General features: G+C 56.0%; 1 protein-coding gene across 1 annotated transcript; it reads left to right on the top strand.

Annotated features, from left to right (window-relative positions):
• Positions 1-376: 376 nt before the first annotated feature.
• On the top strand, positions 377-12,127 carry MMP25 (matrix metallopeptidase 25). Its single transcript, XM_006090461.3, has 10 exons — positions 377-758; positions 1,065-1,197; positions 2,618-2,759; positions 2,854-3,146; positions 8,937-9,113; positions 9,199-9,283; positions 9,451-9,533; positions 10,545-10,697; positions 10,765-11,022; positions 11,165-12,127. Exons 1-10 carry the CDS (start codon positions 657-659, stop codon positions 11,449-11,451), a joined length of 1,713 nt encoding a protein of 570 aa, XP_006090523.1. The 5' UTR covers positions 377-656; the 3' UTR covers positions 11,452-12,127.
• The last annotated feature ends 2,506 nt before the right edge of the window (positions 12,128-14,633 follow it).

Below are 14,633 nucleotides of genomic sequence, written 5' to 3'. Positions count from 1 at the left end.
GGTCTCCGGGAGCGATGGCTGGGGGAGGGGAGAGGAGAGGAGGGGAGGGGGGAGGGGGAGGGGCGGGGGGGCTCGGAGCCGCCCCTTCCCGTGCAGCCGCGGGCCTGAGAAAGCAGAAGTGAGCCGCGTCCCGGAGTCCCACCGGCTCCGGGACCTGGGAAGAGAAACTTGCGGCCGGGGCGCCTCGCCCCCCGCCTCCCTCCCCCCCAACCCGGACCCGCCCAGAGCTCGAAGGAGGGTCACTAGGTCCGGACCGGGGACCGGGCCACCACCTGGCCCGCCCCTTCTCGCTGGAGGTCCGAAAATTGGGCCATTTCCCGGCCGCGCCCTCACCGCTTATCGGGGTGCGCCCGCCCCGCGCCCCCCCCCCCGAGGGAGGGGCAGCCAGTGCCTTGTGGCGCCGGCACAAGACCGGCCGGGACCCCTCGAAGCCGTCGCAGCAGACCCAGCGCCCCAGGACCCTCCGCTGGACGCCGCACGCCCCTGCTCCGCTGCCCCGGGCCCCTGACCCCTGTGCGGCCCCCAGTCCTCCCGCCCGGCCCTCCGACCCAGCACCCGGTGCCCCACCCTAGCCTCTCCGGTCTCCTCCCCCCGACGCCCCGGGCGGCTCGGGTCGGGCCCCCTGGAGCCCCACGTTGCCCGGGCAGGAGCGCGCGATGCTCCGGCTCCCGGTGCTGCTGCTCCTGGTGCTGCTCCAGCCGCCGCCGCTGCCCGCGCTCGCCCCGGAGCCCGCGGCGCAGGACGTGAGCCTGGGCTTGGTGAGTGGGGTCCCCCGGCCTCCGGGATTTGCAGGGGCGCGGGCAGAGGGAAGCTGGTGCTGGACGCCTAGGCCAGGCTGAGGGCCGATTCAGATGTCCACGGAGTGACTGGGGCTGGGGGCTGGGAACCGGGTTGTTGGAAACGTCAGGTTTGGGACCGGGATTTGAGGATTGAAATGGGAGGGGGGCGGGGACCAGGACCCTGGGTTCCTTACTGGTGAGAGGTGAGGCTTTCAGAAGGCGGTGGGGAGGCGGGTCCCATCGCTGCTGCCCTTCCCGCTTCACCTGCTCACTTGTCCGGCCCAGGACTGGCTGACCCGCTATGGCTACCTGCCACCGCCCGACCCAGCCCAGGCCCAGCTGCGGAGCCCTGAAAAGCTCCGGGATGCCATCAAGGTGATGCAGAGGTTTGCTGGGCTGCCTGAGACCGGCCTCCTGGGTAGGTGCCCCCAGCCCTGCCTCCGCACCCAGCCTGACCGTTACCCAGCTGTTCTTAAACCGCAGCACGCACTGAGTCATGGGGGTTATGACAATGCTGATCTCAGGTCCTAACCCAAGGAATTCCCAAGCATTCCTCCTCCAATGCATACGTATCGAGAATCTCTTACGTGAGAGGCCATTTCAGGCTCCGCTCGTACAGCAGTGAACAAAGTAGATAACTCCCTGCTCTCGTAGAGCTAACCTTCTAGAGACGAATACATTTCTAAGAGATCAGAAACAGAAATATGCAAGATCATTCCAGATAGTGGTGTTTTGAAGAAAATAAAATGCTAACGGTATTGAGGGGCTGGTCTGGTCAGGTCAGGGTCCTCTGAAAGGTGTCGTATGAGTCAAGAGGAATTCCCGCCATGGGAAGATGCGGGGGAAGAGTGTACCAGGCCAGTGCGAAGGCCCTGTGGCAGGCACAGGCTGTGCACCTGTGATGAGAGAGGACTAAGGGGCTAAGCAAATGCCTGGTGGGAGGAGGCTTGCAAGGTGTTTGGGTTGGATTCGGAAGCACGGTAAGAAACCATGGAAGGGTTTGAAGGAGGAAGGCAACTTGGTCTGTTTTGCAGTTTTACATTTCCTTTGGTTGCTGATGGAGAGTGGTGGGTGGGGAACACGGAGGCCAAAGAGGCGGTCATGCAGTGTCCAGGCAGGGGCTGCTGGTGGGAGGTGTGATGAGAAGTGGTTGAAGCCAGAGTGCACATTTTGGAGGGAGAGCTGAGCAGCTCATCTGCTGGGTTAAATGGGGAAGAAGAGAGAACTGGTGGGTTCCTGGCTAGCTGCGAGGGAAGGCAGGGTCTTCCCCTGCCCTGCTTGGCATCTACATGGGCTCAATTACACATTGTGACCTCAACCATCGAGGTGAGGTTTGACCTTCTGTTGAGGAGGAGGAGGCTGCTGGGAATTGAGCTCAGCTGGAAAAGGGGATTCCAGGCAGCTCTAACCCAGGAGGGGGTGGTTAGTCACAGGAAATCAGAGACCCAACCGGCGTGGGGACTCCGGACTTTATCACGATAGGGTCTTGGAACCTCTGGTGTGGGGTGTGGGGTGTGGGCACCCTCCTAGGAGTTCCCAGCCTCAGAGAGAGGAGTTTGCACTGCACCCCCAGGGCTCCTTCCTTGAGCCCAATTGCTAGGGCTCAGGGAAGCTCCCTGCCTGAGGCTCTGAGCACCACCTGGAGGCAGCCACGCCCTCCAGGGCCAGGTGCTGGTTTGGATGAGCTGGCTTACAGTCAGACTGTCTGGGTTCAAATCCAAGCGGGGGCAAGTTTCTTCATCTCCCTGAACCTGTTTCCCCGTGTGGAAAGTTAGCTGGTACCATGATTCGGGCAGGTTGTCCTTCTGCTGATCCCGCTCCCCCAACCTGTCCCACAGACCCAGTGACGATGGCCACCATGCACAAGCCCCGCTGCTCTCTGCCCGACGTGCTGGGGGTGGCAGAGCTGGTCAGGCGGCGGCGCCGTCGTCGCTATGCCCTGAGCGGCAGTATTTGGAAGAAGCGAACCCTGACGTGGAGGTAGGTCCTGGTGCCTACCCCACCCTGGGCTGGTCTGCTGGGCCCTGGTCTCTGTGTCCCAGGCTATCCTCACCCTCCACTCCTCTTTCCCCAGGATACACTCCTTCCCCCGGAGCTCTGCCCTGAGCCAGGAGACTGTGCGGACGCTCATGCACCATGCCTTGGCTGCCTGGGGTATTGAGTCAGGCCTCAAATTCCGGGAGGTGGGTTCTCAGGGCCCACCAGAGGCTGACATCCTCATCGACTTTGTCCGGGCCTACCACCAGGACAGTTACCCTTTCGACGGGCAGGGGGGGACCCTCGCCCACGCCTTCTTCCCCGGGGAACATCCCATCTCTGGGGACACTCACTTCGACGATGAGGAAATCTGGACTTTTGGGTCAAAAGGTACAAATGTCCCTTCTTCTGAGAAGTCCTCTCCCCGGGTCTGTCTGTCTGTCCTTTTTTTTTTTTTTAAAATATATTTTATTGATTTTTTACAGAGAGGAAGGGAGAGGGATAGAGAGTTAGAAACATCGATGAGAGAGAAACATCGATCAGCTGCCTCCTGCACACTCCCTACTGGGGACGTGTCCGCAATCAAGGTACATGCCCTTGACCAGAATCGAACCTGGGACCCTTGAGTCTGCAGGCCGACGCTCTATCCACTGAGCCAAACCGATTGGGGCTTGTCTGTCTGTCCTTAAGAATTAGGTTTAAAGTACATTTATCGATGGAGGCTGTATCAGCTGGGCTTCTCCAGGAAAATAGAACCAGTAAGATGTGAGTATGTGCACATGGGCATGATTTATTTTAAGGAATTGGTGCACGGAATTGTGGGACTGGCAAGTCCAAAATCGGTAAGGCAGGCTGGAAATTCAGGTGAGAATTGATGTGGCAATTTTGAGTCCAAAATCTGTAGGGCCAGCCAGCCGGCTGGACAGCCAAGCAGGCTTTCTATGCTGCAGTCTGAAGGCAGAATTCTTCTTCTGGGAAAGCCCAGTTTTTGCTGTTAAGCCCTTCAACGGATGAGGTGAGGTCCACCCACAGTTCCGAGAGTTACCTGCTTTACTTAAAATGACATCTACAGAATAACCTCCATAGCAACATCCAGGCTGGCATTTGACCAAGCAACTGGGCGCCACAGTCCGGCCACTCTGACATAGAAAATGACCCACCAAAGAGGCCTGTCAGATGCCCAGCTCCGAGCTGGGGCTGAGAGCTTAAAAAGGCGAAAACGCCGTTCTGTGCAGCAGCTGAGTCAGATGAGTAAGTGGCAGTTGCTACACATCATGACACAACTGCAGGGAGTTACGACAGGGAAGTCCTCAAGCCTGCGGTGCTCAGAGAAAGGACAGATCTGAGGCTTTTGGCTGCAGGGGACTTCCTGGTAGCAGTGATTCTGTTCTCTCTCTCTCTCTCTCTCTCACACACACACACACACACACACACACACACACACACACTGAGTGCCAGCTAGCACACGAGGTCCTGCTCTCCCGAAGTATACAGGGAGGGGCTGGGCACAATATGGAAGCACAAGCCAATGGCTAGCTGAGTAGTCAGGGTGGTCAAGGATGAGAGCACTGGGGTGAGAAATGGCCTAGGGCAGTAAACTCATTAGTCAACAGAGCCAAATGTCAACAGTACAACGATTGAAATTTCTTTTGAGAGCCACATTTTTTAAACTTAAACTATATAGGTAGGTACATTGTGATTAACTTAATTAGGGGACTCCTAAGCTGGCCTTTGCTAGAAACGGCCTCAGTCTGATTGAGGTATGTTCGCTGAGGTCGACCCCTTCCAACTCTCCCATCCACACTCGTCTTGTATGCTTGTTTCGTCTATCTCCTTTCGTTCATCCTCTCTATATGTCCACCCCCCACTTCTTCTAACGCCACTTCTTCAAAATAGACTCGCCCAGGCCGAAAACCGACTTCTGCGCATGGGCCACGAAGTTTCAATTGCACTGTACGTGCGCAGGTGGTATTTCGTGGAAGAGCCACACTCAAGGGGCCAAAGAACCGCGGTTTGCCGACCACTGGCCTAGGACATTTGGGGCTGGAAGGCAAAAAATACAGTGTCAGAAGGGAGACCATGGAGGATGGATGGAAGGTTTCATACCACACAAAGGGCCTTGGAGAGCACGGGGAGGAACCTGAACTGTAGGATTCTGAAGGCAAGAGATGTGGAAGGTTTTGCGTTCTAGAAATGCCACTGGCTGTGGAGCAGGGCAAGATAGGGCAGGACGGGAGAAAGTTGCTGCAGAGTCACTGTGAGAGATGGTGGTGGGAGATGGGAGGTGCTGAATGGAGGGCAGTGGGCGGCTCTGAGGGAAGTTTAATCAGGATGGGCAAAGGTTGGGGCCTGACTGGATCCTGGGGGCAAAGGGTATAGGAGGTTGGTGTGCTGGCCCCTGGAGGACAGTCCTGTTAATGCAGGTGGGAAGTGTGGGAGCAGACGCAGGCTGGGCGAAGGTAGGGGTGAGTTTAGGTGGGGGGTGTGTCTGCAGTGCTTATGGGCAGTCAGTGCGACGAGTGCATTGGTGGTTCAGTATGTTGCTCTAGAGCTTGGACTCCTCTGACTTAGGTCAGGTTCCCCAGAATTGGAGCTCACGATGTAAATTCTTATGCAAGCAGTTTCTCAGGGGTACGTTCTCAGGGGAAAGGGAAGCAGGAGAAGACGGGAGAGAAGCTGAGCAAGGATGTGGTCTTGGCTCCAGAGGAGCCTGACCCCACTGGGAGCTCTGGAGCACACATGGTGTCACAGGATTGGTCCTCCCTGGAGGCGAAGTGCCCAGCTCTCCTAGCCCTGCATCAATCAGCCATGTGACCTGCTGGGCCTGGGAGGGAGAGAGCCATTTTCTGAGGAAGGGGGCAGCCGGGGAATAGGCACACAGGCTCAGAGAGGATTTGGGCAAGGTACAGCTAGCAGCCACAGTAGTGAGACTGTGTAACACAGCATTTAAGAACACAAGCTGGCACTGGCCTGTGTGGTTCAGTGGGTTGGGTGTCATCCCCTGCACTGAAAGGTTGTAGGTTTGATTCCCAAGGCATATGCCTGGGTTTCAGGCTCAATCCCCAGTAGGAGGCATGCAGGAGGCAGCCTATCAATGTCTCTCTTTCTCTCTCTCTCTCCTTGCCCCTCTCTCTCTCTTCCTCTCAAAAACAAAACACAACAAAAACAAAAGATTGCGAGCTTGAAGCAGAACTCAAGGCTGGGATCCTCTGTTTGCTATGTGTATAAGTTACTTGACTTCAGTGTGCTTAGTTTTTGCTCTGAGAAATGGGAATAATATTACCTGCTGGTAGCGCGGACTTACGGATTTAATGAGTAATTCACCTCCAGCGCTCTGCACCAGGCCTGACACAGAGTAGCGCTCTGTTCATTGCCAGCAGCAACCTGATTTGCCCCCTTCCTCAGATTTAAGAGTCAGAGGTACTGGGGGTTGGGAAGGAGGAGAGTGTGGAATGTGAAGGTCGAATATAGAGCTGTGGAGAGCCCCATAGTAAAGGGGAAGGCATCAAGGGAGGAAGAAATAAAGAAAGAACAGCCAAAAGGTGATCAAGAGCAAGAGTGAAAAAGGAAGTGGTCAGCATGGCAGACCAATCCCGTGATTGACATGGGCTTGGATTTGGTCATCTGGGGATGAGTGACCTTAGTGCCTGTAGGCTTGGTGGATGGGGAAAGAATCCAGACCACAGTAGGGGTAGGCGTGAGAGGAACCGAGGAAGTGGACCGACAGGTCTAGGGAATGTCTTAGGATGGGGGAGTCTTGAGCACTCGGGGATGCCGAATGAGTTACTAGAAAGAAAGACTTGGTGGATGCACGGATACCAGGGGTCCTCAAACTACGGCCCGCGGGCCACATGCAAATACAAATATTGTCTTTGTTCCCGTTTTGTTTTTTTACTTCAAAATAAGATATGTGCAGTGTGCATAGGAATTTGTTCATAGTTTTTTTTTAACTATAGTCCAGCCCTCCAACGGTCTGAGGGACAGTGAACTGGCCCCCTGTTTAAAAAGTTTGAGGACCCCTGGAACAGACAGATGGAAGCATGGAAGGGTGCAGGCATGGACGAATGGGTGGGGCATTGTTCTTGTCCTAGAGGAGTTGAGCAAGGCAGGCTCCTTGAACAGGGCAGGGCAGGAGGTGAGCATGGGGGAGATGAAGCTACCTGTTCTGGGTACACAGGAAATTACAAATTACAAAGGATGGCCTGTCTTGAAATAGGAAATGCATTTGTCAGCACTTGTCATCTAAGAGTTGGGGCTGGACCTGGGTGGTAACTTGTGGGGCTGTGGGCTTGGAACTGAGGCCGAGAGCAAAGCAGCTTCCAGCCGAGGCCCAGGGCAAGTTTAAGAGGAGGTGTTGAGGACCCCACCGTCTAATCTGGGGCTGATCTGCACAGTTGGGTAATTTCCCCCCAGCTGCAGAGCATGAGAAGAATTCAAGGAAGGGGTGTGGCCAAAGGAGAAGCTAGACAGAGGAGGGGCAGGTGCGGTAAAAGATGAAAGAGAGCTACCTGATTAAGACACCTAACTGGCCCTGGCCAGTGTTGCTAAGTGGTTAGAGTGTTGGCTCAGGCATGGATTCCCAGTCAAGGGGACATACTTAGGTTTCGGGATTCGCCCAGTAGGGCAAGTGGGGGAGGCAACCAGCCGATGGACATCGATGTTTCTCTCTCTCTCTCTCTCTCCCTCTCCCTCTCCTTCTCTCTCTCTCCCTCTCTCTCTCTCCCTCTCCATCCCTCCCTCCCTCTCTTCCTCCATCCTTCCATCCCTCCCTCCCTCCTTTCCACTCTCTCTGAAAAGCAATGGAAAAAATATCCTCCTGTGAGGATAACAACAACAACAACAACAAAAAACCACCAAACTTCCTCGTTTCTCAGAAAAAGGACCCAGAGCGATCAGAAACCCACAGGCAACATAGGACATAGGAGCTCATCAGCACATACGAGTGTGAAGAGACCATCCGCAGTCACTGCTGAGAGCAGGACAGCACAGCCAGAGGACTCGGCCTTGGTTCTAGCTGTCATTGAACCTCACCTCTCAGTGCCTCAGCATCCTGGCCTGTCAATGTGGTTGGGGGTCGAGGTTCTGTGGGCAGTAAATGAGGGAAGTGTTTGTTGCTCCTCTTATGACGTACACATTCCACTCTTAGACTCCCAGTTAGTGGTCTTCAGGAGCTGAGAGAAAATTGCTTCTCCGTTCTGAGGCCATGTCCAGTTCACCCATGTTCAACACTGCTGATGCCAGTTCGCGATGTCCAGGAAGCAGATCAACCTCGGGGGGAATCTGTGCCTCCTGGGGGCTGCTCACCCCTCTGACTGTCTCTGTCTCTTTTGGCCTCTCACCTGCTTAGCAGGAGCCAGCAGGAAGCGTGTGGATGGATGAGGAGCTGAGATCTGGCTTGCTGCTGGCGCCTGGGCTGGGTCCCCAAGGAAGAGGCCTCCGTGCTCAGAGAGGCTGGGAGCGAGGCTGGGCACCCAGGCCAGCAGACTGTGGTCAGAGAGTGCATGCTGAGGCTGCGGGTTCTGAGGAGATGGATGAAGGCTGCAGTGGTGGGGAGGAGAGGCCAGGACCCCAGGGAGGTGGGGAGTGGTGGAGGCTGTGGGAGGGAGAGATGGGGAAGGGCGGTAGAGATGGGAGGAGGGGAGGTGGAAGAACCATGGGGGTGGGAGTGGGATTCTGAGGGTCTTGGGAGCAGAGGCCCAGGTGATTGAGCAGCATTCCTGGCGGGTGGGAGTGGGAAGGGTGTCGAGGGGTGGGGACCTCAGACCACTGGTTGGAGCTGGGAGGGGGAAACTGCAAGGGCTGGGGCTGCCTTGAGAGAATTGTGTGCACCCCGGGCTCCTGCTTCCCCTCCCCCATGTTTCTGTGGGCAGGCCTCCATCAGTGTAAGCCGGCCTTCCTTGGGCCAGGCTGTCTCCTCCTGCCCGTTCCCTCACCTGTTCTATGGGTCATCTGAGCCCAGTATCTCAGTGTCTAGCACTGCCAAGCAAAAATATTTGCTGAATAAGTAAACTCGTGCAGGAAGGATGAGGTGGCTCGGGGAGGCTTTTGGGCAGAGGACGCTGTGACCACCTCTGAGGGTCTCCTGGCTGTTCGTGTGCCAGCAGGCCCCGCTCCCAGGGGCTTCCTCGCTGCCCATTTCCTGGCTGCTCCAGCTCCAGCCCAGTCTCCCTTCCTCCCCAGATGGCGAGGGGACAGACCTGTTCGCGGTGGCAGTTCATGAGTTTGGCCACGCACTGGGCCTGGGCCACTCCTCTGCGCCTGACTCCATCATGAGGCCCTTTTACCAGGGTCCTGTCGGGGAGCCCACCAAGTACCGCCTGTCCCAGGATGACCGTGAAGGCCTGCAGCAGCTCTACGGTACAGGGAGTTGTGTGTGGGGTGCTCCCCATGTGGCCTCTGCAGCAGCGTTGGGGAACACATGTCTCTCTGACTCTCTCTACAGGGAAAGGACCCCAGACCCCATATGATAAGCCCACAATGAAACCCCTGGCTCCTCCTCCCCCGCCCCCTGCCCTGCCCCCAGGCAGGTGAGTCCTCCTCCAGCTTTGCCCTCTTGGGTGAGCTTCCTACCTGTGGAGTCCTCTTTGGTGAGAGGGCTTGGTAAGGGTCCCTGCCCCATAGGGCTGTCCTCAAGGTGAAGTACAGACAGGAGGAGCCCTGACCCCTTTCTCCTCACCTCTCCTTTCCTCCTCAGCCCCTCCCTTCCTGTCCCTGATCGATGTGATGGCAATTTTGATGCTATCGCCAACATCCGTGGGGAAACCTTCTTCTTTAAAGGTGAGTCACTCCGGTCTTCCCCGGCCCCGTAGAGTTGGTTTCCTACCCACTTAGGGTGACCCACCAGGCCTGTGGGGTTTCCCAGGATGTGGACTTTCAAGCTGGGTGGGAGTGGCTCCCTGTGGAGCACACCAGTGACTGCCCTTCCCCAATCCCTTTCTTTCCCCAGCGCACACTCTTTGAAGCTCACCTGAGCCTCTCCGCCCCCACCTCCCCCAGGCTCTATCCTTGCTTTTTCTCCTAAGCCAGTGATGGCGAACCTATGACACGCATGTCAGAGGTGACACGCGAACTCATTTTTTGGTTGATTTTTCTTTGTTAAATGGCATTTAAATATATAAAATAAATATCAAAAGTATGTCTTTGTTTTACTATGGTTGCAAATATCAAAAAATTTCTATATGTGACACGGCACCAGAGTTGTTAGGGTTTTTCAAAATGCTGACACGCCGAGCTCAAAAGGTTCGCCATCACTGTCCTAAGCCCTACTGTTCCCTCTGTAACTTGCCTCCTGAGCCCACCCAGCCCAGCTGGCTCACTTATCCCAGAGCTCACTTCTTCTACCTGTGTGACTTTCTATATAAACTTTTGCTTGTATTTGAAACACAAACAAAGTGGAGCTGGAGGTAGAAGGAAAGTCCTGGGCCATCTGGTCACCCTAGAGCAGTGGTTCTCAACTTTGGCTGCACATTAGAATCACCTGGGAATCTTTTTAAAATCCTGATTTTTGGTCTCATCCTCCGGAAATTCTGTTTCTTGGTTACTAATGTTGTGGCCTCACCCCATAACAAAGAAACAGAATTTCCGGAGGAGGAGGTCCAGAAATCAGGATTTTTAAAAGATTCCCAGGTGATTCTAATGTGCAGCCAAGGTTGAGAACCACTGCCCTAGAGCCACTGGGCCCTTTGGTTTCCAGATGGACCTTCCACCCAGCACTAAGTCCCAGCCACACACCCTGGGGGACAAGACCACTTGCCACCTCATGCTCCAGGCCCATCCCTTCTCCCACAGGCCCCTGGTTCTGGCGCCTCCAGCCCTCAGGACAGCTGGTGTCCCCCCAGCCTGCCAGGCTCCACCGCTTCTGGGAGGGGCTGCCCCCCCAGGTGACTGTCATCCAGGCTGCCTACACCCCGCACCGAGACGGCCGAATCCTACTCTTCAGTGGTGAGTGGGGCGCCCCCCTGGGACGCGCGGGGCGTGGGAGCAGTTGCTCAGAGGCTCCCTCCTGCAGGCCCGCAGTTCTGGGTGTTCCGGGACCGGCAGCTAGAGGGCGACGCGCGGCCGCTGGCCGAGCTGGGGCTGCCCCGCGGGGAGCAGGTGGACGCCGCGTTCTCTTGGCCGCTGAACGGGAAGACCTACCTGGTCCGGGGCCACCGCTACTGGCGGTACGACGAGGCGGCAGCGCGCCCGGACCCTGGCTACCCGCGCGACCTGAGTCTCTGGGAGGGGGCGCCTCCCAGCCCCGACGATGTCGCCGTCAGCAACGACGGTAGGAGAGCCCGCGCCCCGGCTGGCCAGCTGCGGGCCCTGGGGTTGGGGCTGGAGGTCGTCCTGGGGGTGCGGAGGGGTCCTCGGGTGGGCGGGGCGGGGGCAGCCGGCACCAGCGCTGCAGCTGTCCGCCCGCCTTGCAGGTGCCACCTACTTCTTCAAGGGCGCCCACTACTGGCGCTTTCCCAAGGGCAGCGTCAAGGCCGATCCGGACTCCCCGCAGCCCATGGGCCCCCAGTGGCTGGACTGCCCGGCCCCCAGCGCTGGCCCTCGCTACCCCAGACCCCCCAAAGCGACTCTCAAGCCCGAACCCTGCAATTGTCATTGCGAGATCAACCAGGCCGCTGGGCGCTTGTCCTCGTCTTCGTCGTCGGTGACCCTCCTGCTGCTCCTTCTGCCCCTGCTGGTGGGGGACATCACCTCCCGCTGAGGGGGGACAGGCCGCTCCACGGCGGGGCCGGTTCTCCCACCACCGGCCTGTACAGTGTAGGGGGTGGTGATGGCCTGTGGGGGGTGGTGATCGCTGCCCCCCCCCCCCATCCTCTGTTCCCTGGGCGGGCCCTGCAAGGTGGGTGGAGCTAAGCCCTGGGGGTAGGGGATGAGGGAGTGGGACACGAAGGCTGGCCCTGGACCGAACACAGGAAGTGCTCAGCCCCCCCTCCTCCAAACCCGCCTCCCCCTGCTTTGGCCCACCCAGGATGTGCATTTCCCGGAATGGCTGGCTTTTCTCAGAACACAGCCTGCTGACTCCTTGCAGCACAAGCCCTGCCTGGCAACAGCGGCTCATGTGCATGGGTCTTTAGAGGACAGGCCTGATCAGGAGACTGAGCCCCAGCACCCCCACCTCTGCCCCCCACTTTTCCAGAAGTGTCTCACCCTGTTCTGCTTCCACCCGGTCCCAGTGAACACCACATGGGTGGGGAACTGGGACCCAGTCCTGAGACCACCCCTGGGCACCAGTGCTGCCCGTTCTGGGTGGCACCAATGACCACAAAGGGGACCTTCCACAGTCTGGCCCATGGACCTCCTTGCTGGTCACCACCCTGAATCAGAACTGTCCCATTCAATAGGACACCCTCCCCATCTTTAAAAACCTCTTTTTGCCTCCACCCTGTGTGTCTGCAGTTCCCTCAAGGATAGTGGTTCTCAATCTTCCTAATGCCGCGACCCTTTAATACAGTTCCTCATCTCGTGGTGCCCCCCAACCATAAAATTATTTTCATTTCTACTTCATAACTGTAATTTTGCTACTATTATGAATCATAATGTAAATATCTGATATACAGGATGTATTTTCATTGTTACAAATTGAACATAATTAAAGCATAGTGATTAATCACGAAAACAATATGTAATTATATATGTGTTTTTTAATGTTCTTAAGCAACCCCTGTGAAAGGGTCGTTCGACCCCCAAAGGGGTCGCAACACACAGGTTGAGAACCGCTGTTCAAGGAGAACTCCCTCGCTCCTGTCCGCTCAGTGCTGACCACAAGACAGTAGATTGAGCAGTCTCTTCATCTGGGGTCGCTGCTTCCTCAGCACTCCTGGCTGAGTGGGTGAAACCTGGGCCATCTCATTCATTTCCCACTCTCCCCAGAATTCAGGATCTAAATCAGTGCCCCTGGAGCTGTGCTTCTGGAACATTCCACATCAGAATCACCCAGGGAACTTAAATATGCAAATCTCATGCCCTCACCCTGAGTCTTCTCTTGGGATGGGGCCAGAAGTCTGCATTTGAACAAGCTGGGGTGGGGGTGGGATGCCTGATGGGCCAGGAGGCTGTCTTGTGGTTTTCTGTGTCTCTGTCATGTTCTCCCAGGAGCCAACTTTTCATGTCGCCTACAGAGCCAAGCTGATGGCCACAGTTGATAAGGCACCCCCATGGTTGGAGTCACTTAGTGGCCTTTTCTTGGGTTGCTGTCCAACCTCATGCTCCGCATTGCTACCTAGAGCTGAGGCTGTGGGCTGCAGTCCCAGTGAGCACAGACAGGGCCTGCTGTTTATCAAGGCAAGCAGACCAGTGTGAAGACAACAGCCAGGCACATCTTGGACCTACCTGTCCATGACCTGAGAACTCTAAGCCATCTGAGGCTCTGTCAGGATCCTGTTAAAGTACAAGGAGGGGGAAAATTATATTTTCAAAGCTTATCAGGTTTGTTTGGCTCAGTGGATAGAGCGTCAGCCTGCGGACTGAAGAGTTCTGGGTTTGATTCAAGTCAAGCACACATGCCGGGGTTGCGGGCTTGATCCCAGGTAGGGGGCATGCAGGAGGCAGCCAATCAGTGATTCTCTCTCATCACTGATGTTTCTATCTCTCCCGCTCCCTCTCTGAAATCAATAAAAATATATTTTTAAAAAAAGAGGTAGTTGGGTAGCTTTTTGGTCAGGGCACATGCCCTGGTTGCAGGCACAATCTCTGGTGGGAGGTGTGCAGGAGGCAGCCAATCTGACTCTCTCTACAAGGAAAGCACCCTGAACTCTATATAATGAGCCCTGATGTATTTCTCTCATCAATGTTTCTATCTCTCTTTCCCTCTTCATCTCTCAAAGAAAAAACAATAAAAACATTTTTTTAAAGTGGTACAGTGCACAATAAAACACAAAATGTCTTCAGATGGTGGCTTTTGTGAGACAGTCATGGAGGAGTGGAGTGTTATGGGGGGTCAGGGAGCCAGGCTTCTGGAGACAAAGCCCAGAAGTAATACTTGTACCTGAAGCAGGAGCAGCTCCCTTCTCTCCCACCCTGGAATTCAGACCGCTCAGGGAAGGATCTGGACTTCCTAGGTGTGGAAGGGGGTGTCAGACAATTGAATGGGTTTTTAAGGGACGGGGAGACGTCCGCTGAGGTCCAGCTAACCCCAGTGAGACTTTCACTAAGGCAGTGCGATGTGTAGGTCTGTCCTCATGGGGCTCATGAGTGGCCTCTCAGGGGCCAGGTTCTCTTTGAATCTTAGGGGTTGAACTGTGTCCCTCCACAAAGTCGTACGCTGAAGCCCTAACCCCCAGTACTTCAGAATATCACCTTACCAGGAGACAGGGTCTTTGTGAAGGGAATCAGGTTAAATGAGGTCACTAGGGTAGGCCCTACTCCAATAGAACCAGTGTCCTCATAAAAGTGGGAAGTTAGCAGACAGGCATGGACACAGGGAGAATGCCATGTGAACATGAAGACGGCATCTACAAACCTAGGAGGCTTCCCTTGCAGCTTCGGAAGGAACCAACTCTGCCAACAGCTTGATTTAGACGTCTAGCCCCCAGAACTGTGAGGAAATCAGTTTGTGTTGTTTAGCCACCCAGTCTGTGGTGCGTTGTTCCGGCAGCCCTGGGTCCCTAATACAGAGGGCAGACAGTGGCTGTGCTGAGCTGTGTGGGGCTTTGGCCCAGAGTTGGGTATTAGGGAAGAGCTGAGGGGTGAGCAAGGCTATGTGTGACAAAGCCACCTCAGGGGTCTTGCAGGTCTTGCCATGTCCGGAGCCTGTCGCTGCTATCGAACCTCTGGACTCTGAAGCTGGGGTGCACTCTGTTCGAGGGACCTGGTGGACATTCCAGACATTCCCCTGCACCTTGATTCCCCAGTGGGAAGCTCTTGATTCTGGAAGCTCTGAGAAAT

Source organism: Myotis lucifugus, unplaced genomic scaffold (assembly GCF_000147115.1).
Source record: "Myotis lucifugus unplaced genomic scaffold, Myoluc2.0 scaffold_72, whole genome shotgun sequence".
Taxonomy (NCBI): domain Eukaryota; kingdom Metazoa; phylum Chordata; class Mammalia; order Chiroptera; family Vespertilionidae; genus Myotis; species Myotis lucifugus.
Note: the sequence above shows the minus strand (reverse complement) of the source record. Positions and strands in the feature narration are given on the sequence as shown.

Excerpts from the sequence above, each read along its gene's own strand:
- MMP25 (XM_006090461.3), top strand. The coding sequence starts at position 657 with ATGCTCCGGCTCCCGGTGCTGCTGCTCCTGGTGCTGCTCCAGCCGCCG. Across the intron at positions 1,198-2,617 it reads GCCTGAGACCGGCCTCCTGG|ACCCAGTGACGATGGCCACC; the intron begins GTAGGTGCCCCC and ends CCTGTCCCACAG. Across the intron at positions 9,284-9,450 it reads CCTGCCCTGCCCCCAGGCAG|CCCCTCCCTTCCTGTCCCTG; the intron begins GTGAGTCCTCCT and ends TTTCCTCCTCAG.